Source organism: Plutella xylostella, chromosome Z (genome assembly GCF_932276165.1).
Source record: "Plutella xylostella chromosome Z, ilPluXylo3.1, whole genome shotgun sequence".
Classification (NCBI taxonomy): domain Eukaryota; kingdom Metazoa; phylum Arthropoda; class Insecta; order Lepidoptera; family Plutellidae; genus Plutella; species Plutella xylostella.
The window spans coordinates 1766786-1793036 of NC_064012.1; the positions used below are offsets into that span (position 1 = coordinate 1766786).

Below are 26251 nucleotides of genomic sequence, written 5' to 3' on the forward strand. Positions count from 1 at the left end.
TTGTCTACAAACGAGCCCACACGTAGTCATGTGAATATTTACGATAGCCATCTAATATTTAATAGCCGCTCAATCCTTATTGGGTTTGTCTTTAAATTAAGCTTATTAAATATGAATACATTGAATCCCTGATTTACTGTGTAATATTCGGATGAGGATGAAGATGTGTATGGAAATGGATGAACTTATTCCTGTCATGAATATTGTCGGCATCATTAATTAGTGTTATTATTAGGTAATAACACACACATGTTAGAGTGCCTTCCTATTAATATTTCTATGCCTTCAGACGCAACCTGCATGACCCGAAATAAGACAGTCCCAGCCGAGTTTCGAACCCTCGCCTTAGACGTCAGTGTTAATATATAATAGCCATAAGCTACTTCGCCATCCAGTCGATCATAGAAGATTCACATCAGTAGGAAAGTAATAAGACAGTCGTATGCCCGTTTGGACAGCCCCAAAATGTATGGGATGACAGCTGGTGTCAAATCTAAATCATAAAAAATCTAAACAATAAGTAACTGTTGGTGCTTTAAAAGTTCTTTTTTCTTTCGGCCGTTAAATAATACGCCAGAGTTTGTGTCTTTTTATGTATTTCATCAAGTAAATCAAGAGTAAATAGCTAATTTGTGTAGCTGTCCAAAAGGGCCTATTATATTTCGACGACTCGACTGTAGTAAGAACGAATAGTTAGATTGCCTACCTTGGCCGGTTCCGTTTCATTCTCCTGGTTTTCTCCCTCGCCCCCCGCGCCTTTCTCGTTCGAGATATCCTACAAGGAACAACAAATAATTAAATACAATATCAGAAACATAGTACACCTACGTACAAACATACAAAGATAAAAACACATTTATTGACATCAATAATGGGTAGATTGTACTGAAAGAAACAAAATAGTTGGATTGTTGGTTGGACAAGTAAAATAAAATTTAAAGAAATTATGACATTTATAGATATAAAAAACACAGTTGGCAATCATAACATTGATATAAGCAGCAGCAATAAAGAAACAAATCAATAATGGTGGCGTTATTGCACGGACGATTATAGATTTGTCCCTTTAGTGAAACGGCTTATACATTGTGCTGGAAGATTGGTAGAATTAATTGGTTAAATTTGATTAAATGAAGGCGGCATTTTGATAAGACATAGTTGTGGAAGGTATTATTGCCCGTGAATAAAGAAACAATATAAAAACGAGCTATATTTCATGCGTGGGATTAGGAAGTTTGAACCCGTCTGTCTTTTTCATTGATTCCGTCCATCTTTTCAATATGGTTTCATTATTCGCAGGCGCTATAATTTGTGCTAGGGCAAACACAGGTTAAATTGGTAGAATTTTGTTATTAAATTTTCCTTAAATAAATACAATAAAGATTAGATGCCTAAAAATAAGGTGATATTCCAGAAAACTATCAGAAATTCCTGGACTCATGCAGGAAGTTGTGCATGAGATCTGAACAATAAATTGATATTTGCAAGCTTTAATGTTCTCAATCTACACACTTTAGCCGTTGAAAATAACAGTGGTGTTATACTGTATAACGTTGTTATGTGTTGAGTGTAGGTCTGTCCGAAACTGATGGACCCGTTTTAATGTGTTCTTTCCCTTTTAACCCAAGACGTATAAATGGGGATTTGATTCATTGACAACTATTCAAAGAACTTGCAACATGAAAACTTCATTCAAATACAATTTCATACTTAATTTTCATACAAATAGCTCGCGGCCATCACAAGCGACGGTGGTGTTTCCGGTGTGTGGACTGACTACATCCGGTTGTATTCAATTAGTCAAATTAGTGGATTAGCCATCGCGTGCACTTGGCACGGCTTGCCTGATATTAATGGGCAGTGAATTATGGGTAGGAATCGTGTAATAGTTAGTATGGCACGTGGGAAAATCAAAGGAGTATCTACTTAATGATTTCTAAAATTTATAGAGATCAACTTTAATACAATGGATGCCAAGTCTTTCTCTATATTAATAAAATTGCTCGCTGTATCCATGTATCATGTTGAAAATTATATCAACAAGTATTTAACTATTGACATAATAGCATTCGCAATGAATAATTTTCGAGTAGTTAGTAAATATTAATTCGCTATGTTTATAAAAAAGCTTTATATTGAAATTATTTTAATTGAGTTTTAATTAACCATATTTATCACGTACTTGGCATCTGCAGAATGAATCGGTCCCGGTCGCCAGCGAATCCCCAAAGCTCTAGTCCATAACTCACGCCAGATTGAAAGCGTGATTGGATGCGGAAAGCTATAGATCGCATCCAGTGGCGTGCTTTGAGAGGCCTACGTCCAGCAGTAGACTGCTATAGACTGATGATGATGATGACAGTAGGCCCTCAAGTGTGATTTGGAAGAAGTGGCGTGTAGGTGAGGCTTTCAAGGCATTACAATATGGCACATAGGTCTAAATATGAACTGGCCTGACAGCCTGGCTGTCGGTACATCGCACATACGCCTCCCTCCATGTCTGTGCGCCTAAAGGTGCCCCTCACCGCAATCATTCACCTGTAATCTTACAATTATACCTTCTTCCAATAGAAGAACATGGAGAAAAATAAGTATTCGATTGGAGAGGAGAACTGCTGATCTATAATTGTTGTTCTTCCTTCCATCATTACAGGTGCCTGATTGCTTCAAGGGAACGTCTAACCAGCCAGGCTGTCCAACAACAATATTGCATGCTAACAATACAATACTGGGCCCTGAGTGCGAATTTTCACACCGATCGAGAAGCCGCGAGTAAACGTGAATTCGCATGGCGCGGGAGAGACGCCACCTAGCGACAGCTACTTACCGTAAGTAGCTGTACTAGCCCGCGGCATACAAATTTGCGTTAGGTTTAACTCGATCGGTATGGAAACCCTACACTAAATGCCAGTTTCTATAACTCTATCTATCTATAACTGATAGTTTCTTTCATATTATTTTGACAGATTGTTACCTTTGATTATGTCAAAATCGTATGAAAGTAACTACCAGTTATCGATAGATAGAGATATAGAAACTGGCAGTAAGCCGCTGATAACTTACGTGGTGCGGCGTCGGCGGTCACGAACGCCGCAGCCTGCGCAGCCGGCGCCGCGGCGCCTCTCGGGGCTCTACGACCGGCAAGCAAAGAGACGGCCTGCCCCCCACCCACTGCAGCCGCTCCACAGCCGCCGTGGGACCCCCCCGGCGCTGAAACCAGACGCGACCAGTCGGCTCGCCCGTCACTGCTTCCGCATTCACTTCCACAACTTCTCTTTGCAAGTTCTCATTCAGACTGACAGTCTTAATTCGGCACGGCATATTGTTTGGTGGAGCACTAGGTGGGGGCGTCATCTTGCACTATGTTAGGTTATGTTAGTAAAGCTGAACGCGGTTAGGGGGATGCCTAAGCTCAAGCTGATGATGATAGCGGTCCTGTGTGCTCTACGCTATCTACATTGGGTGAGGGTACCTCTGTTTGCCGCTGCCCGTGCCGCGCGTAGTCTAGTTACCTCCATGTCGACGTGGCCAACGCCCGTGGACCTCCGCTTGGGTCGCCGCCGGCGCTGGATGGAGGTCAGCGCCGCCTGGCTGCTGGCTGGCGAGGCGCTGCCCGACTTGCTCTCGCCGCTGCTCTCGCGCTCCGTTTCTTCTTCACCTGCTTGGGTGGAGAGTTTACTCTTTAAATAATTGCAGCATAAACAAATCATATCATTACTTTCCCATTTCATCATCATCATCTCAGCCATAGGATGTCCACTGCTGAACATAGGCCTCTCCTAATGATTTCCACCTTGCGGCCCGCATCCAGCGATTCTCCGGGGACTACTAGATCGTTCGTCCATCTCGTCTCTCGTCATCGAAACTGACCAAAGGGGCTTGGCAGTGTAACCGATATGATCTCGCGTGGGAACTACGTCCTCTTACAGATATAGAAATCACATCTGGAGATTGCACATCTAGGTGCATGAACCAAATCTACAGTGGACCAGCGTGATGAAAGCTTCGTGGAGCCAGGTGCAGGGACTAACCCCACAGACAATACATATAATAATAATATAACTGTACTAACCACCCCGATCCTCAGCGGCGGGCGAGGTGCTATTGGCCGAGGAAGCCGACAGCGGGCGCCGCAGCGGCAGCGTGACCGTCGCGTCGGCGTTGCGGCTTGCTCGCTCCGCGTCCTCTAGCTCGAACTGTGGGACAAGGCTGGGTGGTTAGGGCGGGGTGGGTTATTGCGAGGTTGGTAATGGGTGGTAGAATGGCCAGAGGTGTGTGGTTGTGGTGTTTGAATGTCGCGTGGTAGAGAAAGGCCAAAGTTTTGAATGGTTGTGGTGTTTGAATGAAGAGAAGGAAGATACGGCCAGAGTTGTGTGTGAGGTTTGAGTGGTTGTAGTGTATGAGTGAAGAGGAGAAAGATGGTGACGGTACGTAGCAATAAACTTTTGTACCAAGTCAATATTTACACCGCAAGCAGTCATTGTAATAAAATGCTCGAACTGTGGGACAAGGCTGGCTGTTTAGGGCGGGGTGGGTTATTGCGAGGTTGTTGTGTGGTGGAGAGAGGCCAGAGTTGTGTGGTTGTGGTGTTTGGGTGAAGAGAAGAAAGATAAAGCCAGAGTTGAGTGTGAAGTTTGAGTGTGAAGTTTGAGTGGTTGTGGTGTATGAGAAAAGAGAAGAAAGATGGTGACAGTACGTAAGCTTTACGGTCAGCAGTAGCTATAAACTTTTGTGCCGAGTCAAACATTATACTAAACAAACCGTCACTGTTTCAATGAACGGTTAGACAGTTTGTAAGTTTGACAAGGTAGAAAAGTATAAATCTACTTATGAAGCTGACTTTACATTATCATGGTTTGATAAACGAAGTATAGTGCGTTTATAAGAGAAGTTCGTGTTTTGATATGAATAGAGTCTGGAAATGTGGTGAGCATGATAGGAGATGGTTTTACTCCTCTATGTCTTAAGATCGTGCAGAGATAAGATAATAATGTTTGTACCACCAAACAGGGGCATAATGGATTTAGAAATAAGTCAATTCTTACAAGGTTATTGGTTTTGCGGCAACATCCAGAAGTGAATGAATGATTTTATTAAGTGTTGCCATTATGCCACTAATTTTGGTATAGCTTGAGTATTTCTTTTTTGTCACAACATACGCTACTGCTCCTAGACACCATAGATATTATAGCCATGCAAACATAAAACAAAAATAAAACAACACCATAAAACCACAAATAGCATGCATTTAGTTCTACATATCATATTGTTATGTTTGTTAACCAGAAGCAATGCATCGAAAATATGTATCGACATAGATTATTGATATACACATGACTTCAAAACAGAAATAAAATGTATAAGATTTTTTCACAAATTATCAATTAACCATAACCTTTCCCAAAATTTGGGTTTATTCGAAAATTTCTTCCAATTCAGAACACATAATACACGATAACTCGATCCTAGATGTTGAAGAAGAAGTTAACTATTTCATTTTTCGTATAAATAAATGTAACGACCATCTTGAAGTGAGCTAGTTTATAGAAAACATGACACTGGAATTTTGCCGTATAGTAATTTATAGGATTTCTGTAGCATCATTTAACACTGTTAAACGAAAGCATATCAGTGGCTTACATTTAACAATGGTATGCTATTTCTATGTGCTGACTGACTAATATTTATAATTTAGATTATATCGGGAGGTTAGGTTTCATGCATGTAATATTTTATTATTTCCTAATATTCTTATAGTTTATTGCTATGAGATAACGTATTTCTTCCTACATAGAAGTGCTTTTGACAAAATATCGTCTAATAGTGCTTGAAAGGGCCAAATACAATAGAGTGCAACACTTAAAGCGATGCATTTACAGCGCTAAGTCGGTAACATATTTATATTTTGTTGTTGTTGTTGTCACTGATGTGTGTTTTTTTATATTTTATTTATTATGCAAAGTTTATCTGTGGTTTGCAAACATTGGTTAACAATTCCCATGAAATGAGTTAATCATAACTTAAGTTTCAGATACTGAAACCAACTTATACGGCCGACCGTAATAATCATTACTATGGACAACTACAATACACCATAAACAGGTTTTCATCTGTTATCTTGTCAGATAAGTCTGACTGTAAAGATGCACCGAGTTAGAGCATTGCCACACGTAGAATGTACGTGCGTTGCGTTACCGCTGCGTTAACTCAACGGTGACACTCCGTTGTTGCGTCGCCGTCCGTCAAATCACACATTAAGGCCCATTCTGAGGCTAGCTGAAACGCAACTGCAACGAAAGTGCAACTACTAGTTAATTTTGAGTTTAATTTGAGTTTATGCCATAGATACCTTTGAGAGACAACACACGTCGCAACTAGTTTGTAACCGGTTTCAACTCAAAATCAACTAGTAGTTGCAGTTTCGTTGCGTTTCACCATGTGTGCTGGGCCTAAGGGGCATGTCTGTCAAATTTATATGCAGAACGACGGAGCATCACCACTTAGTCGACGCAGCGCTAACACAACGTATGGCAACACTCTTACAAACTGCAATACAAATGAAACGTCAAAAGCCAGACAGCGCCATCTAGCGGCTTCACACATCACTGACAACAACAGCGCGCGCGGGGTGTGCGGTACACACTTGCAGCTTGTTAACCGGGTCCAGGCGCAGTCTCCACGACGGGCGACGCTCGGTAGAGGCCGCTATGGTCGCCGTGGCGGTCGCCTGCGCGAGCCCGCTCGTCACGCAGCCGCAAACCTGCGTATACGCGCCATTTTGACGTCTGTGTGTCTATGCCTAGTTTTGACAGCTTATTTTTTTACGGTGTTGCCAGGGGTGGATTGGTGATGTTACCCTTTTTGTGGGGTAAATAGAGATTTTTGATATTGAAATGCTTCTTTTTCCAAAATGAATTACTTTAAAAACATATTGCTATGATCAATGCGTGAAAGTTTAAGTCTATTCTATAAAAGATTATGGATTATGGACATTTACAATAAAACCAACTGCACTCTAAAGGACTTTACATAGAACGTTAATTTTACAACAAAACAACGGGACTTAGAGTGGGGGGCAATCGGTGTCAAAATGTCAACAGAACTGTCAAACTCAACGTATTTACAAGTTGTAATTTTACACATACAATATTAGAAATACCCTAACTACGCTCATAAAGGAAATCTACTTCAAATGTAATAAAAATCAATTAAATATCTGTAATATTCATATTAAATTACCAAACTACATACACCTTAAAGCGGTATAAGGTTAAATAAATTGATATTAAACCGCAGTCTCATTGAACTATTGAAACAATTAATTCCGATACTCCAACATGACTACATCTTTACCCCCAAAACCTTCTAGAACGTTAACCATCACCAAAGCGCACTCTTAAACACGAACTTACCGGTACGTTCGTCGTATTATTCTCATTGGCCGGGGCTGGAGGGGGCGTGGCCTCCTCGGCCTTCGGCGAAGGGGGCGGGGCTTCAGCCGTCCCATTACCCGTCTTCTTCTTGACAAACTGCTCAGCTGATTTGATCTCGTCCAGGGTGACTCCCTGAGTGGATCTACGCGTCTCCCTCACTCTCTTGGCGTGCGCTTTGCGCTGAGTCTCCGACTCTTCGTCGCGAACCGGAGGCACGAACGACCTGGCAGAAACAGACGGCTATATCTTTGTCGGTTTGGCTTTGAGTAGAAGCGTTACACTGGCTTTAGGAATTAGTAGCGATACACAAATTCACGCTTGGATTGCCTTGAATGTCATTATCATCAAGTTGGTTTGATACCAAGTTCTTGATGTCAAGTATATGGGAGTTATGTAATGGCTGCCACAACATAAAACAAACATGCTCAGTTGATAACACTTAGTATGGCAAGTAGCGAAGCTGCTAAAACAAGATGGAGTCTCTACGGCACGGCTTCGGAAAAGGTCATCAAGGAAAGCACAATAGAAGTACAGCTTTTTTAGGTAATATGTACACACAAAAACACATTATTTCTCTCATCTGTTGCTGTCAAACTCGGGCATTAGATCACACCTTTTTCAATAACAACGATTTATACAGACAAAACAATGCAGCAAATAAAAATATAGCTTGGACGGATAGTTTTACTGTTATCAGAATATTACAATTCAGAGTCACTGACTTAATTTGATGTTACACTGAAATCGCACAGGCAATTTTGATTCAAACTCCATAACTTGAGCTTTGTGTTATTACATATTTATCTGTAAAAAAAGCCTTGAATCTCCTATCAAAATTTCTGTTATACAGGGTAGGTATACAAAACTATCCGTCCGCCAAGCCACAGTACCAAGTACCAGGGTGTAAGTACTTAAAGAAGTTCTTGAATATGTTGCCGGGGGACAGCTTGGTCGACCCGCCGCTCTCCAGACTGTCCGAGGAGGCGCTACACAGACAACTTACTGTTAACCTTATGCCTTGGGTATTGGAATCTATTTTAGAGTACACACGGGGAAGGGGTTAAATTTCTTTAGCGATGTCCAATACTCATGCGCCGGTGGCGCCCTCTGTAACTGCAATCTTTCACTAACTAAAACTATGAGGTTACATATTTTTACTGCAAAATTATTATATTTTATTCAAAGGAAGACAAGTTAGGTATATCAATGAAGATACAAAAAATATTTATCTCCATGTTACTAGACTCCAGCGATCTAGAACCCCAAATCTGGTGATCAAAAAGTCTGCACTAGTTATAATAATTATAACATAACTGTACGGTTTACGTACACCGCGGCCTAGTTAGAGTTTAAGTTAGTCAGCACATTACTTAGAACTCGTGTAAAATCCTCAGTTCGTGTTAGACAATCAAGTCGTCGCCGCGTTCTCAATATTATATCAAGTTAGCATAGTTTTAGCATTTAATCAATATTTGTGGAAATTCTAATATATTGAACATTTATCAGTTATCAGACTCTTATCATTTAACCTCCCTGTATGTACATTATACCCGTACATATACTTTTTGGTCCTTCGAGCCTCCGAATAGGCGGGACTACTTGAGTGACGTGTTCGCGAAAGTGACTCTTGTGGATTTACCGTTTCTGGAGGACTATCAGTGTATCAAGTTATCAAGATCAGGAGTGGTGTTTGGGTATCAAGCTTCCCGGACATCCGTTGGCAGTACAAAGCGCGAGCAATCAGGAAAGCTGCGTCCTCTGTAACTACGTGCCAGCGTCAAAGTAAGATCTTTCCTTATTTTCTATTCTATCATGTCGAATATGAAGGATCTACTTTTCAAACAACAAGAAAACATAACAGCAATAAATCAGCTTTACGCAAATTTCAAAAAAGACGGTCAACCAAGGAAGAATTACGATTATTTAACTAAACGGTTAGATGCGCTCGAAAACTTCTGGATTGACTTTCATGCCAATCATATAAAACTTTGCGAGTTCCCTACAAGTTCTTGCGACAACGAGTACTTCTCGTTGAATCAATATGACGTCATCAAGGCGAAATACGTCGAGTTTAAAAAGGTAATACATAATTTACTATCAGAACAAGAATCAAGGCCTCAGACTCCAATATTGAAAGCAGCAACACTCCATGCTGGCGGCACGTCGTCGCACGGCACCAACAGCAAGACGAACGAGATGCTGCAGAAGCAATCAAGCAACTTCCGCGCTCTCGAGCGAACTATATCAGGTATCAAGTTGGATAACATCTGTGAACGATGGGAGTTTGATGACGTGCTCAAGCTGCTACAATCAAGGTGGACAGCTATCGACTCCCTGCACTGGGAGATCGACAACGAGTGCGCAGGTAACATCAATAACAAGGAATACGAAGATACATTCTCCGTGTTCGAGCAAGAATATCAGCGGATCAAGAGAAACATCAACAGTAAGTTGTCTTCGATGTCGCACCGAGAGAAGTCTACTCCACAAATTGACATTCCGGTGTTCCACGGCAACTATCATCAGTGGGTATCCTTCAAAGACATTTTTACGGAGACCATACACAACAACCCCAGCATGTCTAACGTCCAGAAAATGCAATATTTAAAAAGTAAGGTCAAAGGAGAGGCCGAAAAACTAATTCAACACTTGCCTATTACATCGGATAACTACGTCATCAGTTGGGATATCTTAAACAACCGTTATAAAAATACAAAATTAATTTTCAATTCGCACATGAATATCCTGACAAGCATCCCTATCATGCAGCAGGCCACTGCAGGCCATATCAAGAGGCTGCACGACACTACATTAGAGTGCCTCAACGCTATAAAGGCCATGGGTGTCGACACAAGTACATGGGACCCCATGATTGTGTACTTTCTGTCCCAGAAACTCGATTCGGAATCGTATAATGACTACGTGGAGTCACTGAAGCAGCCTAGGGACCTGCCTAAATTAGATGACTTCCTATCATTCCTTGAAAATAGATTCACGGCCATGGAATCCGCACGGCGAAAGCAAGAAGGCCCGTCGCAGAAACCATATCAAAATCCGACAAATACCGGGAAATATGATTTTAGATCAAGTAAAAAATCATACTCTACATTTCCATCAGTAAAACGTGACGTCAACCAGAATAATTCGCAAACGAGTAAACATAGTTGTCCTCATTGCAACACAGCCGATCACGGGTTATATTATTGCAAAGCATTTTTATCTATGTCACCATATCTAAAATTAAAAACAATTGAGAAACTTAATCTATGCAAAAATTGTCTCTATGATCATAAGGGAAAAGGTTGCTATTCTGAACGCCGTTGTCGCGAGTGCAATAAGGATCATAACACAATAATGCACGACTCGTTCATGCGTCCGAATATCACAGCCAAGCAAGAACAGCAAACTGTTAAGGGGAATACGCACGTATTAACGCAAGGTGAAATACCGGAGGTGATGTTAGCGACAGCTTTGGTACGGGTCCAAGCAAGAGACGGGTCCTACCATATTTTGAGGTCACTATTGGATCAAGGATCACAAGCCTCTATAATAACTGAGAATGCCGCTCAATTGTTAGGGTTGGAGCGAAGTAAGTGTAGCGGAGTCATATCAGGTGTTGGCTCAAAGGAGAGTAATAGCAAGGGTCTTACTCATATCAAGTGTACGTCAGCTAGCGGTAACTACTCGTTCGATTCCCAAGTATTTATCATGAACAAACTTGTACGGGAGCTACCGAGTTTTTCATTCCCGAAGCCCAACTGGTCGTTTCTGGAAGGCATAGAGTTAGCAGACCCAGAGTTTAATATCAGCCGACCTATAGACATCTTATTTGGAGCAGACGTCTATTCAGCCATAATCATGGAAGGCATCTGTCGATCGGAACCTAACATCCCGATTGCACAGCAGACCCGCTTAGGATGGATCCTAAGTGGAAATTCGAAACCATTGCAATGCAACGTCACACTAAATAACATAGAGGAGCTACAGAAATTTTGGGAGACGGAAGACATTTCGGAGGAAACTAAACTATCAGAAAATGATCAAGAATGCATAAAAATGTATAAGGCTACAACATCAAGATTAGAGGATGGCCGATTTCAAGTTCGGCTTCCCCTTAAGTCAAATATCAGTCAATCATTAGGAGAGTCAAAAAATAAAGCAATCGCTCAATTTCGCAATCAAGAACGGAAATTTATCAAGAATAGCGAATTTGCAAAACAATATAAATTGTTTATAGCTGAGTATATAAATCTAGGCCACATGCGCGAGTGCGACAAAGACAGAAAACAACTTGAATGTTTTTTGCCGCATCATGGTATATTAAAATCAGACGCCAACATTTCAAAGTTTCGTGTGGTTTTTAATGCGAGCCAAAAATTATCAAATGGAATGAGCCTTAATGATTTTATGTATAGCGGTCCAAACCTACAGCAAGACTTACAAATGCTGCTACTCAAATGGCGCCAATATCAAGTGGGATTTACAGCCGACATCGAAAAGATGTTCAGATGTATATGGGTAGCAGAGGAGCACCAACCTCTACAGAAAATCATCTGGAGAGACTCCCCTGACTCAGCATTAAGGGAATATCAATTGGAGACGGTCAGTTATGGCCTGAAGCCAGCCGCGTTCCTAGCTATGATGACGCTAAAGCAATTGGCCCACCTGGAACAAGATAACTACCCGCGTGACGTCATCAAGGTGGTGGACGAGAATTTCTACATGGATGACTTACTACATGGTTGTCACTCCATAGAACAAGCGAATGCATTAAAAACGGATTTGGTCAATCTATTGAAATCAGGAGGGTTTAACTTACGGAAATGGAAATCCAACAGAGTTGAACTGCTGGACGAGGATGACAGGAACAAAAACTTCGAGTTTACAAACCCTGAATCCACAAAAACGCTGGGCCTGATCTGGGATACCAAGCGAGACGCTTTTACTTTCAATAGCAAGGTGCAGCCGTCACAAAAGTACACAAAGCGATCACTACTATCAGCAGTATCAAGGATTTTTGATCCCTTAGGGTGGATTACTCCCCTTACAGCTAAACTAAAAATGATCTTCCAATCCGTCTGGGAAACAAATACGGCTTGGGATGATGAGTTGCCAGAAGTTATCAAGAATCAATGGATCAGATTACAGCAAGATATCAAGAACATCAATCAACTAACAATAGACCGATGGTATAAAACAGGCGCACAAGAGGAAATAGAGCTCCACGGATTCTGCGACGCATCAGGGAAAGCATATGCGTGCGTGATATACTGCAAAATCAAGGGAAAAGCAGATTCACCTGCAAAAATAACTCTGGTTGCCGGGAAAAGCAGATTAGTGCCAACAAAAAAGAACATCTCGCTACCGCGCTTAGAGCTGACGAGTGCGCTACTATTAACAAAATTGATGAGTAAAGCGAAACAGGCGCTTCACCAGTACAACATCAAGGCGTTCGGCTGGTCAGACTCAATGGTAGCCCTCAGCTGGATCAAGGGCGAACCAGGAAAATGGCAAGTTTATGTAGCGAATCGAGTTCGAACTATCGTAGAAACAATGCCGCCAGAAAACTGGAAATATGTCAAGTCATCAGAAAACCCAGCTGACTGTGCAAGTCGGGGCCTTACTGCGACACAGCTTAAAAATCATGAACTGTGGTTTAAGGGACCCCAATGGTTGTCCACATATCAAGGCGTGGATGAACCACAGCAATCATTTGAAACGGATCAAGAAATTAGGAAAAGTTTTGTGCAAGCCAATGTTATCAGTGAGGACAACGTTATAGACGATTTATTGATCACGTGCAGCACAATGAGCAAGGCAGTAAGAATAATAGGATGGATGCGGCGATTTATCAGGAAAAATCGCAACACTCAGCCCTATCTATCAGTGAAAGAAATCAGAAATGCGACCTCTATAATTGTAAAGCATGTGCAAAGAGAGCAATTCAGTGCAGAAATAAATGACCTTGAGAAGCAAGAGAAGGTCAGCTCAAGAAGCAAAATCATCAACTTGAACCCATTCCTCGACAAGCAGGGTGTGTTACGCGTAGGTGGAAGGTTGAGAAATGCACACATTAGCGAAGACATGAAGCACCCCGCGATTATCCCAAAGGAAGGGCGCTTTACAGAACTACTCGTGCAACATGCCCATAAGCTCGTATTTCACGGAGGAGCGAGACTTACACTATCATTTATCAGGAAAAAATATTGGATCATCAGCGGCACTAGCGTAACGAAAAAATGGATACGGCTATGTGTTAAATGCCGGCGACATGCGCCTGACAAGCAATATCAGCTCATGGGAGACCTTCCGGACGCCCGCTGTAATCCGTCCCGCCCATTCTTCCACACGGGGGTAGATTACACCGGACACATCATGATGAAAGCGTCTAAGGGTCGAGGAATCAAGACCACAAAGGGGTACGTAGCGGTTTTCGTTTGTATGGTGACCAAGGCTGTACACTTGGAACTTGTCTCGGACCTCACCGCAGCCTCATACATGGCGTGCCTGCGTCGAATGGCGGCAAGGAGAGGAGTCCCCCGTCATCTTTATCAAGATAATGCTACCTATTTCTGTGGCAGCAGCAATCTCCTCCAACAAGAATATCAAGAACTACAGAAAATCTTCAGCGAGAGCTTCCTAGCAGAGATAGCAGAAATGGAGATCACGTTCCATTTCAATGCCCCATCATGGCCCTCTGCGGGAGGCCTGTGGGAAGCGGCCGTGAAAAGCCTCAAATTTCATATGAAGAGAGTGATAGGAGAGCAACTACTAACGTACGAAGAACTATCAACGATACTAGCGCAGATTGAAGGCTGTCTAAATTCTAGGCCATTGTGCTCGCTATCGGATGACCCCGACGACCTAGATGTCCTGACCCCAGCTCATTTTCTTACTGGAGGTCCTACACTCAACTTCTACGATACAGAGCAAGACCTCAGAACAAGATGGTATCTATCACAGAAGATATTCAAGGACATTTGGGCGAGGTGGCATACTGAATACCTCACACAGCTAACAGCAAGAAGCAAGTGGTCCACATCAAGGGACAATTTAAATCTGAACGACGTGGTTATAATTCATGACGCGAACCTACCACCCGGTAAGTGGGCTATGGGGCGCGTTGTCGAGCTACACCCAGGGAGTGATGGACTAGTGAGGGTGGTCACGCTCAAAACCAAGAATGGGTACATGAAACGGCCTATTGTCAAGCTATCAGTGCTACCCACCAACAACGAAAATGCAAATCAAAAATCAGGCAACATCAAGGCAATCTCGGCAAATGCAAAGCAACCACAAAAAGATATCAAGATTATCAAGAAACCCAACTCTACAACAAATCGATGCAGTTTCGTTTCCCTTGCAATGTCGCTCATGCTATTCATGACCTTGTTATCAGAATCATATGGCTCCCTCAACGTAACGAGATTTAAACCCGGTCAAAAACTATTTTTCGATAAGATATCACACATGCAGTTAGCAAGCGACACCTGGAAAACAGTAATTTACTACGATTTAGAACCTTATTGGCAAGGAAACAAGGCAATAAATAAATACGTCGACCATTTGAATGAATCATGCATAAGAATGGTTGAAAAAGAACACTGCAATGTCATCATTCTGCAACTGGATCAGGAACTAGCCGAGCTAAAACATTATAACAACCTACTGATGAGTCAGCACGCTGGACACGCGCCGCGCGCGCGCCGCCGCCGGGGAATCGTCAACGGTGTCGGGTATCTGGCTAACAAGCTGTTCGGAGTATTAGATCAAGAATTCGCCGAACAGTATGAGCGGGATATTAACATATTAAAACATAATCAGGATCATTTAGCTTTACTGTGGAAAAATCAAACTTCAATAATAGAGGCAGAATATAATTTACTGAAGAGAACAGAAATCGGCATGAATAAGCAACAAAAACTGATTAATCAACATTTTATCGCTTTAGAAAAAGAAATTTCTCAAATAAATCAGAAACAAACTGGCGCCTACGCATTCGTCCAGTTCACGTTAGAAGCGCTGACAGCTACTAATATGATCAACAGCATAAAACAAATACAAAATACTTTATTAGATATGGTGACAGATATTTATCAAGGACATTTTAATTACCACATTCTGACTCCAGAGCAATTCAGAAAGGAACTTAATCTCATATCAAGCGAGATCTCCAAGGATCTGTCCCTACCCATCAAGGATATTCAAAATCATCTAAACAACTTATATCAGCTTCTCGGCGTCAGAACAAGGATGTCCGAGCAATGTCTAATTTTCGAAGTTACCATCCCATTGGTCAGCAGAGATTCCTTCGAGATATTCAATGTAATCCCAATACCAGAGTTATGGAATGACAGGATGGTTATTGTAAAACCTAGATCAGACTACGTTGCACTTAGTCTGAGAAAAAATGCCTACGTACTTATGACAGAAGCGGAAGTGCAATCATGTACACATCAAGATGAAGAAGTGTCCTACTGTAGAACGAATAAACCCGTGTTTCACATGAAACGAGACGAAGATCTATGTCAAGCAGAGGAAGACTCAAATAAATGCCAATTACAAACAAGTAAATGCAAGGATCAATGGATAAACCTTCATGAATCTAACAATTATATTTATTTCTGCTGCGAAGCATGTCGCGTGCGCATCATATGTGAGGATCAAGTTTCATCACAGTCGTTGACCGGAGTCGGAATACTTACTATAGGTCACGGTTGCTTAGTCAGAACAAATCAGTTTTCACTACAGTCGCATAAACCTGGAAGTAACATTATAAAAACAAAGTCTGAGGTCGTATTACGAGTACCTTACATTTCGCCTATCAATGACGTAATAAACGTATCAAGCGCATACAAATTGACTTGGAATGAATCAGAGGTCGACTACAAGGAGCTAAAGGATCTGCAAGGTAGAATCAAAATGATGAAGGAGGCAGAACCCTTGGCCGGCAGTATAACGTATCACGACGTACATCACTATACTGCTATCTACGCGTCCTTCGGTCTTCTCATCGTGGTCGCGCTGCTGGCGTGGTGGGGCCACGCGCGGCTGGCGCGCCTGCTGCCCGCCGCGCCCGCTGCAGCGGTGGCGCCGCCGGCGAGGGAGGGCCCTCCGCCGCCGCCACCGCGCGCCGCCGCGCCCCGGGCGCCCCCGCCACAGGGAGGCGACCCGGTGGCGCACTGTGTTAGTGTAGTGAGTGATAATATGGGCAATCAGTGTAATAAAATCAAGGCTATTAGTGTCGATAATGTGCAAGTGTATAGTGAGATACATGACAAAAATAAAACTTTGAGCGTACCGGTTCTTAACAAGGGTACATCTCCTATCGCACGGAGAGTAGACTTTAAATTCAATATTAATGACTCTTAAGCCTTTCCCATTTATCACTGTTTAATACATAGTTTTACTTAATTCGTTATAAATAATAAATTTCGTAAGCATAATTTATTTCTCAGCAAGGAAATCATATAATTTAGAGCAGTAGTTATATATTTAGTAATTATATAAACACTTCGATTTCAATAGAATACCTTATCATAATGTAAAATCAATTATTTTATTCACCCCCTTTCTGGGGTTGGGAGCATGTACGGTTTACGTACACCGCGGCCTAGTTAGAGTTTAAGTTAGTCAGCACATTACTTAGAACTCGTGTAAAATCCTCTGTTCGTGTTAGACAATCAAGTCGTCGCCGCGTTCTCAATATTATATCAAGTTAGCATAGTTTTAGCATTTAATCAATATTTGTGGAAATTCTAATATATTGAACATTTATCAGTTATCAGACTCTTATCATTTAACCTCCCTGTATGTACATTATACCCGTACAATAACTAAATATTTACCTCCTGACAGTGGTGTGCGTTGTGGCGTTTGCGCTTGAGTTAGCGTTAGCGGTGGCGTTGGCGGTGGCGTTGTTGGTTGTGGCGTTGGCGTTGTTGGTTGTGGCGTTGGCGTTGGCTGGCGTTGTCCAAGTGTTCTCTTGCCTTTCTGGAGCGGTTACCCTAGAGAAACAGATCGTGTGTTAAATTGAGAAACAATACCTATTATTTGTACTAACTACACTACGTATATAATTGTATTCTACGGCTAGATATAAATAAAATAAGCAGAAATAGCCTGGCTAATCTAAGAACTACCGGCTTGAAAACAGCGTACTACGAATATTATAAAAATCTGTAAATTTATAAAAATACAACATATATTATAAATAAAAACTACTTATTTATATTCTAACCCCCTTATTCATAAAAAAGTTACTGGACGGATTAACTATTGAACTGTTTTGTCACTCTCTGTCAAAGAACAAATTGTTCTCTGTTAGAGAGGGACAGAACAGTTCAATAGTTAATCCGTCCAGTAACTTTTTTATGAATAAGGGGGTTAATACATAAACTGATTAAAGCATATTTGAAAACACACATCAATATGTACATAAACATACACAAACATAAAAAGCACACAGCTAATGCACATCGATAAATTGTCAATATATTATAAAAGTGTACCCATTACAAAGTACCATGAAAAGTTATGCTTCGTCTTCGTAAATGATCCCAATTTTGTATACGTAATAATACGATAGATTATAAGTGCTTTTATAAATCAGTTTGTTATTCATGGTCATTTATATAATTTGTACACTTTTAATTTGTTACTATGAAACTGCAATGATGATGATAGTGAATGAGTTGTGTTACCGTTTGGCAGTGGGTTCGACTCAATTAACCATTAAGTTTACAATACGCTATGAATAAACCCATATTTCTAGGTTTTGACTAGTGTTTTTTTAATGGTTACTGATTTCTAGTAATATTTACTTTTATGGGCTTAACACAAAAAGGACAATCAAATTCAACGAGTCTTTATTGTATTTAACACCTGTTGAACGTCTTCAGTGTGGGAAATCCGTTTTCACTTACAGTTCAGCTTTTATTCTGCTATTCCTACTCGTTACAAACTAAAGCACGGTCGCTAAGCACAACGAACGGGCATTGCTCTTTCTATATCTGTCTCTGTCGCACGCGCACAGTAATAGTGCCCTCACAATCGCACAGTAACCTAGATAGCCGGCGGCAGAGATTGTAATTTGGTTGTAGATGCAAAGGTCAACGCCCGATTTTCTCTGTGCTTTCCGACCGGCCTGTACTGTCGTCAAACCGCCTGCCAAACCCACAAGCACCTGTTTCTTGCGTCGTCATTAGTCTCTGTGTTAGTGGCGTCTCTGTCGGCGGCGGCGGGCGGCGGCGGCGGGATCGACGGGCACGACGTCGCCTTGATGCGCGCCGTCACGTCGCGGTACCGCTGGTAGAAACTGTCCACACACACACAAAGCATGCCAATGTCTATGGTTCGGAGGCCAACGCTGCGAGGTTCACGACTAGTCTGTGAGTTGTCCGTTTATGGATTTGGTTGGTTTTCGCAGTGTTAGCCCTAAGGTTGCGCTTGCCTTTGAGTCGCGAGAGGTTATAAATTGTGTTACTCGATAATGAATATTGTCAGTTATTTTAGTTCGAATGTTGTGTTAAAAAAACAAGCGCAGCCTTGACGTGTATCCGACACCACAGCATTCGCGGCGACACCGACCATGCTGAATCAAAAAAGTTCTACACATCGAGATTTAAAAAGAAAATAACAACAGAAATTGCAAGACAACGTTTCCATAGCATTTATGTAAAAGCCATTCTCATCACCTTTCAACATTTAGAGTGTTTACGTCGACAAACATTTAAACGAATTGAACATTGAAACGTCACACGTCTTCGGGCGACATCTTTAGCTATTGAGCCGTGCGTCTATTTAGTTAAAGACTGTTGTATATAAACTGCAGTATGTGAAAGACTAGTGACGTTGGCCAACAACACCGACCGGCTAAACAAGAAGACAACGCAGGTGAAGGGACGCGACACATAGATTGCATTGGGTAATGAAGGTAATATGTCTTCGACTAACTCAGAGCAGGGCAGGTCCTCTAGAGCCGTAGTCACTGCTATCTTATTGAAACCCCTGATTAAATAGCCCACCAGTTGACCCTTTTTAACTTTTTTATTCTTTCCTCTGAAAATAAATGTGATTAGGATGTTGGTCTGCTCTCGGATTGGTGGTGTATACTGTCGGGTTTTGATCACAGCAATGTGTGTATTATACATGCTAAATAATAGTTTTGTATCAGATTTTTCAAAGCTGAAACTGCAAAGCAATTAATTTTGACATACCTTTTCAATTTGGTTCAGAATGGTTTGGAAAATGTTACTCTAACAATGGAATTCACACTATTATAATTATGAATTACAAAGTCTAGCACCAGCTTCCTGTATCCAGATGCTAATGTTTGAATTAAAAGGTGATTCGAATTTTAATCTGTACTTAACAAAATTATAATACTAAGAGGATACGTATGGTGCGTTTTAAGGTTGGTTGGTTTTGGTTTCAAGGCTTATCAAGGACAAAAACTTATGTTTTTCACAATACATATCCCAAAAATGTTAACACAATGACCTCCACAACATGGCAAAAACTCGTATAGTGCCACCAACTATACTGACCCGGCGATAACCAATAATGTAAGCATTTTAGAGGAAATTATTATAAACAGATTATACTGCCATACTAAGTAAGTAATAAGAAGTGTATACCAGGTCAGAAAAGTTCGCTTCACATTCTATATTACAGATTTATTATGCTTTTAGCATGATGTAAGATTATCTGTTATGTTGATAACAAAACATCATCATTATTATCTTTGGATTATTTTTTACAGGCATGTCTTTAGGCCACCAAGGTCCATACTCACAACAAGAGATTTAAAATTTAAAGAATATTGCACTTAGGACCTGATTGTATAATTTCTACACAGTAAATTCTGTGGCAAGTATTGTAGGTGACTTAGGCTGAACTATCATACTAACACCAGCGACACAATTGAAAATCCAGCCTAATTCCAGTAGCCATAAGACATGGTAACATATTAAAGTGACCGATGGTGTTGCACTCATGTTAGAGGGGTGTACATACGTTTTGTCGTTTTCGAAGCTGTGTGTCCTCCTCAGTATAGTCTCACTGTCTGGGGTGCTGTTAGCTGTGGCTTGTTTATCACCTGGAAATAACATTTGATAAGGATTTACTTAGTTATAAATACAAATTTATGTAAAACTTAGTAGTGTATGAGAATATCAACATGGACAACTGCACATCAGTAAACTTTACCACCACTATAAAACAGCACCACGAGCAACGCATTTTGCCTTTATCTATGGCTGCCTCGCCAGCGACCTGAGCACTCTTCTGTAACTCTAATGTGTCTGAATAACGAACGAAAGACCATTGTTGTGTTGTGTCTCATCATCATCATCAGCCAATAATCATCCACTGCTGGACATAGGCCTCTCCCAAGGAGCGCCACAACACTCGGTCCTCGGCCTTCCTCATCCAACCACTACCCGCCACCCGCCTAAGGTCGTCAGTCCAGCGGGCAGGAGGGCGTCCCACGTGTTGTGTCTACTATATTCTATTCTCTGTTGGGGTGCAGGTATGTACCTGCACCTGTCTAGACTGCCTTCATAAGCTTGGACCATTTCCCACCACGCTAGTTCACTGCGGGTTGGTGGGTTCACATATCTAGATGTGCTAAATCTAGATATACAGATTTCCTCACGATGTTTTCACCGTAAGAGTGATGGTATACATTGTAGTCTACAGTGTGACACTCACTCGGTGCTAGCTAGTCTACAATATGACACTCACCGGCGGCGTCGGGCTGGCGCGGGCGCAGCGAGGCGCAGCGGCGCCACGAGGGCGCGTCGTCGGTGCCGCTGCTCTCCGCCACCTCCGCCGTGTCGGGCGAGGCCGCGCGCCCCGCCGGCGGCTTGCCCTCCGGCGACTTGTGCTCGGGCGCGGGCGGCGGCGCTTTGTCTGCAAGTAAAGGTTGTAATAGTAAATTAAGTAAAAAAAATATTTCCTTTAAAAATATACAAGAGATGGTGAATGTACTGACCCCCACACTAGGCAATGCCTGACCCGTGGATGATAGAGATAATAATTAACCCATTTAAATACGGCTTTACAAGAACATAAAACTTATACAGTGCAATCTTGGATAAATTTGATATATGTAAGGTATAGATTTGATCAAGTGTTGTAGCTCTTTTTAGGAAAGGGAGCTTTATTTACAGTTCGGTGGGATCAAGTACAAAGACAAATTTTGTACCTTGTGAAACCAACAAACCATCTAATCAATCTTTCAAAGATTGACAGTTGGTTAGTTTGTTAATTTCAGGCATATTTACTTGTTTGGACAGAACTGTAGCAGTGAAATTTGTGGGCTGGTGTGATGATGATGAATAGATACCACGGTCAGAATCCAACATCCAACTGTCGTTTAGGTCCGGTATCGTGACTAAAAAATTCACACTGTATTTGATATTTCACTGGCCATGTTTTAAATACAACATAAAACGTTGTTTCACTCTCCAAGATAAATCTCATTCAAGACACAAAAGAGCCTATCACAGCATCGACCCCATACAACAATGGACTTACAAGAGTCACCGGCAACGGAAACAGTGCATCATGATTCATGATGAAGATAATTTACCAAAGTGTCAATGCTGCTTTATGCATCTGATCTTAGGGTAAATATAGCCTTTAGTGCTGTACAATCTCGATAAGCTAAGATAATAACTAACCATTGGCAATATTCTCCGGTGGGGTGGTGACTCGTTTGACCTCGTGCCGCGGCGGGCTCCTCTTCCGTTTGTTGTTGTTATTGTTGTTGTTGTTATTGTTCTTGATCCGTTTGGGTGCTTTCATGATCGCGTCGGAAAGCCAGCTCGATATCGTGGGATCCACTAGGTCCAGGCAGGTTTGACCCTGGAATACATTGAGAATAAATTGATGGTCAAATTAAGTTCACTCATCTGTTTTGTTTGATTCGCAAATGAATCATAAAGAAACGAATAAAACATTTCCGCATAAAATTTTCGCTGTGATTCACATAACATATCGATTATTAGGGTGCCTGTTTTGGAGACGATGTTCTCCACATTCGCCTACTTTTCCTTTCTTCATTTGTTTCGTTCTTGCTCTTTGCCGCAGTCGGTAGGACCCAAACCTACGTTCCCTCTACACCGCTCACCGAGTAGTTAGTGACGTCAGGATCCGCGCCGTACTTCAGCAGCAATGACGCGGCCTCCTTCTGCCCCCACAGCGCGGCACCGTTTTGCTCTTTGGCGCAGTCGGTAGGACCCAAACCTACGTACCCTCTATACCGCTCTAAACCCCGCTCACCGAGTAGTTAGTGACGACAGATCAGCATCGTACTTCAGTAGCAGCGCCTTAAGTTACCATTTTGCTCTCTACGTTCCCTCTATAACACTCTAAGCCCCCGCTCACCGAGTAGTTAGTGACGTCAGGATCCGCGCCGTACTTCAGCAGCAATGACGCGGCCTCCTTCTGCCCCCACAGCGCGGCACCGTTTTGCTCTTTGGCGCAGTCGGTAGGACCCAAACCTACGTACCCTCTATACCGCTCTAAACCCCGCTCACCGAGTAGTTAGTGACGACAGATCAGCATCGTACTTCAGTAGCAGCGCCTTAAGTTACCATTTTGCTCTCTACGTTCCCTCTATAACACTCTAAGCCCCCGCTCACCGAGTAGTTAGTGACGTCAGGATCCGCGCCGTACTTCAGCAGCAATGACGCGGCCTCCTTCTGCCCCCACAGCGCGGCACCGTTTTGCTCTTTGGCGCAGTCGGTAGGACCCAAACCTACGTACCCTCTATACCGCTCTAAACCCCGCTCACCGAGTAGTTAGTGACGACAGATCAGCATCGTACTTCAGTAGCAGCGCCTTAAGTTACCATTTTGCTCTCTACGTTCCCTCTATAACACTCTAAGCCCCCGCTCACCGAGTAGTTAGTGACGTCAGGGTCAGCGCCGTACTTCAGCAGCAATGACGCCGCCTCCTTCTGCCCCCACAGCGCGGCCGCGTGCAGTGGCGTCCACCCCTCGTAGTCCACGATGTCGGGCTCTAAGTGACACTCTTCTAGAAGCGTCTTGGCCACCTGTGGGGAATGGTGTGGTTAGACTGTGTGTGACTGAAAGCGAAGGGTTTTTCTTCTTATCGTGTTGACGACAAACCAACAAAGTTACGAAAGAAACCAAAATAGTAGTTATTCAGAGGTGACACGAAACCGGTATAAATTTCTACTCTTGTAGTAGTTTAGCAACATCGACATCAATATCAGTAAAATAGACACAATGTATTTTTACAGTCAAGAAAGGCATTTGTAATATGCATAGCTACTCTGAGGAAGAAGCCAAAATAAGAATTTCTCAATACATATATACATAACAGCAATGATCCGTAGATGCATTTTAATTGTCCTCATGATCATTATTTTAGAAGTAATTTTGTTCAGCTCATCTATTCTCGTTCTACCATGTTATTTGTCCATACTTACAGGTGAATGGCTTCACTTAATCCTTATCACCAAGATCACAAAACTCACATCAATATATCCTTTAGCGGCGGCCACATGTAGCGGGGTCCCTCCGGTCTTGGGGTCGCGCACCTCCACGTAGCCATTGGCTGCCCAGTTCTTGGCGTCGTTGAGTAGCAGAATCAGCTCCGCATTGCGGGATTTCTCGCAGTCCACTCCTGCGGATAAGGAATGTCAAAGGTTAGGTTATAATAGTGTGCTTTTATGTTACTTTTTTACATAGGTATAACTTATTTAAACTGCCGAACAAAAACTTATCCTGTAAACTGTATGCTGTGTGAATGGACCCTTAACCAGGATCAAACCTTTTAAGGTACCTTCGAGTAAATTTCACTCTGAGAACGACAGTTAAGAGCGGTGGTAGCTCAGTCGGGTAAGCGCCCGCTTCTCACGCCAGAGATGCGGGTTCGAATCCCGGCGCTGACATGTACCAATGAGTTATTTTCTGAATTTAAGTACAATGTATACCATCGCTCTTACGGTGAAGGAAAACATCGTGAGGAAACCTGCATATCTAGATTTAGCACATCTAGATATGTGAACCCACCAACCCGCAGTGGACCAGCGTGGTGGGAAAATGGTCCAAGCTTAGGAAGGCAGTTTAGACCTTGGGGATATGCACAAAGGTACCATTCGAGAGAGCCAGGTGCAGGAACTGTTACCCCCACAGAGAATAGAATAGAATAGAATAGATAGGTACTCAATGAAGATCACACTAGAATTCTGCTTCATACATACAGTGGACCGGTTAGGGTATATCGTAGTGTGAATAGTTCTTTATCATGTTACCATATTATGTACACGAAAGGATCCTCGAGTAACGTATCCCTAGTGCTTTATATACTTCATGTGCATTTTCGGTAGTTGGCAACTGAGACTATACCGTCTGCAAACCTGCAAACACGCAAAGCAAGACGTGACGGCCTAGAGAGCGAACCGATCGTCTTGAATTTGCTCGTCTTGTCTTCCTTGCTAGGTAGGTGTCCTCTCATCACAGCAAACCCTAGTCTAGCGGAGGACGTTACCGTTGTCGTGGATGGCCTTCTGCAGCAGATCCTCCATGGAGTCGCTCTCAGCGATATCCACGGGCAGCTCGCCGTCGTAGTTCACCGCGCCCACGTCGCCGCCGTTCTCGAGGAGGAACCTGCGGGTTGGAGCAGACGTGGTTAGTATGTTAGCACTGAAATATACAGTTAGGGCGAGGATCCATTGGTTGCGTCGTCGCAGACATATATTTTATGACTGTTCCTTTGCGGCGAGGACGCGAAGTAACGCAGCCGAACGCATAGGGCCTCACCCTTATAGGTATAATCCATTTGTTCTTACTTGGCACAAAACGTAAACAATATTTGTGTCTTTTTAATCAAAATATTATTAAACAAGTAAACTACAGCTTTCAGCTGGTTTAATTACGAAATTAATAATTTTTGCTAGTAAGTAATACATTCATTGTTATGTTTTATTTTAAAACCTAGTTTTTAAATAAATTCAAACAAATAAAAAGACAAAGTTTTCTTTTTGTGCCAAGAATAAATGAATGCAGTACCCGTATCACGAAAATTCGAGCTAACGAATAGAATCGAATGCGAGTGCGACTATTGTCAACTTGACAGCACTTTCGAACACTTTTTACCTTTATGAATGAGTTTCGAAAAGAATGACCACAGAGTACATAATATTATTCTGACAATGACCTATGGAATGATAGCTGTCAAACTTTCGCAAATCTATACACCGCCATTTTGTTGTTGACAGGTTGACAGCACTTTCGAATAGACTATCGAATAGAATGTGCTGCGTTTTTTCCGGATCGCTCTACTGTATAGTGAACGAATGGTTATTCGGCGACGCTGTCAGCGGAATACCGAATATTGGTGTTCCTCACCTATACAAGATGACAAGTAGTCCGAAATCTACTATTTATGCGAGTCAAATTGTATAAATTTTACTGTCGGAAGTTACATTATTATCCCATGCAATATGTATTACTAGTATCATACATGTAGGATTAACTGATAAGTTAAATATAAGTTTTGTTTACAGTGTTTATATGTTAGCGGCGCAGCGCACTTCACAATCGGCCAGCACTTACAAACAAATCCGAAGTGATTACGCAAATTACAGCACATATGCTATATTTATCTCTTTCGATGATTATGCAATTATTGTTATTATTAGACTGAAGGTTTTCCTATTTTCAGTTGAGAGCGAAACGATTACATTACATTGTAACATTGTATATCAATAGCTTATAAATAGTTATTTTGGTTTCTGTTTTCAGATTGTGTAAGATCGTTTCAGAAACCCGTTTCACCAA

General features: G+C 42.0%; 1 protein-coding gene across 7 annotated transcripts in view; it reads right to left on the bottom strand.

The window, feature by feature from the left end:
- The window catches only part of LOC105382686 (protein phosphatase 1 regulatory subunit 12B), a 62238-nt gene that overhangs the window by 18735 nt on the left and 17252 nt on the right, over positions 1-26251 (bottom strand). For 2 of the 7 annotated variants that reach the window (XM_048632977.1, XM_048632979.1), the window contains exons 3-16: positions 24960-25078; positions 23944-24092; positions 23341-23496; positions 22121-22304; positions 21180-21347; positions 20451-20532; positions 18619-18750; positions 17282-17440; positions 8345-8419; positions 7413-7656; positions 6644-6760; positions 4073-4196; positions 3513-3661; positions 707-775 (exon numbers count right to left, since the gene is read on the bottom strand). In XM_048632977.1, the coding sequence (XP_048488934.1) occupies positions 707-775; positions 3513-3661; positions 4073-4196; positions 6644-6760; positions 7413-7656; positions 8345-8419; positions 17282-17440; positions 18619-18750; positions 20451-20532; positions 21180-21347; positions 22121-22304; positions 23341-23496; positions 23944-24092; positions 24960-25078 (1927 nt within the window). The remainder of the gene's footprint in view (positions 1-706; positions 776-3512; positions 3662-4072; positions 4197-6643; positions 6761-7412; positions 7657-8344; positions 8420-17281; positions 17441-18618; positions 18751-20450; positions 20533-21179; positions 21348-22120; positions 22305-23340; positions 23497-23943; positions 24093-24959; positions 25079-26251) is intronic. The other 5 variants (XM_048632978.1, XM_048632982.1, XM_048632981.1 and 2 more) reach the window with 5 other exon arrangements.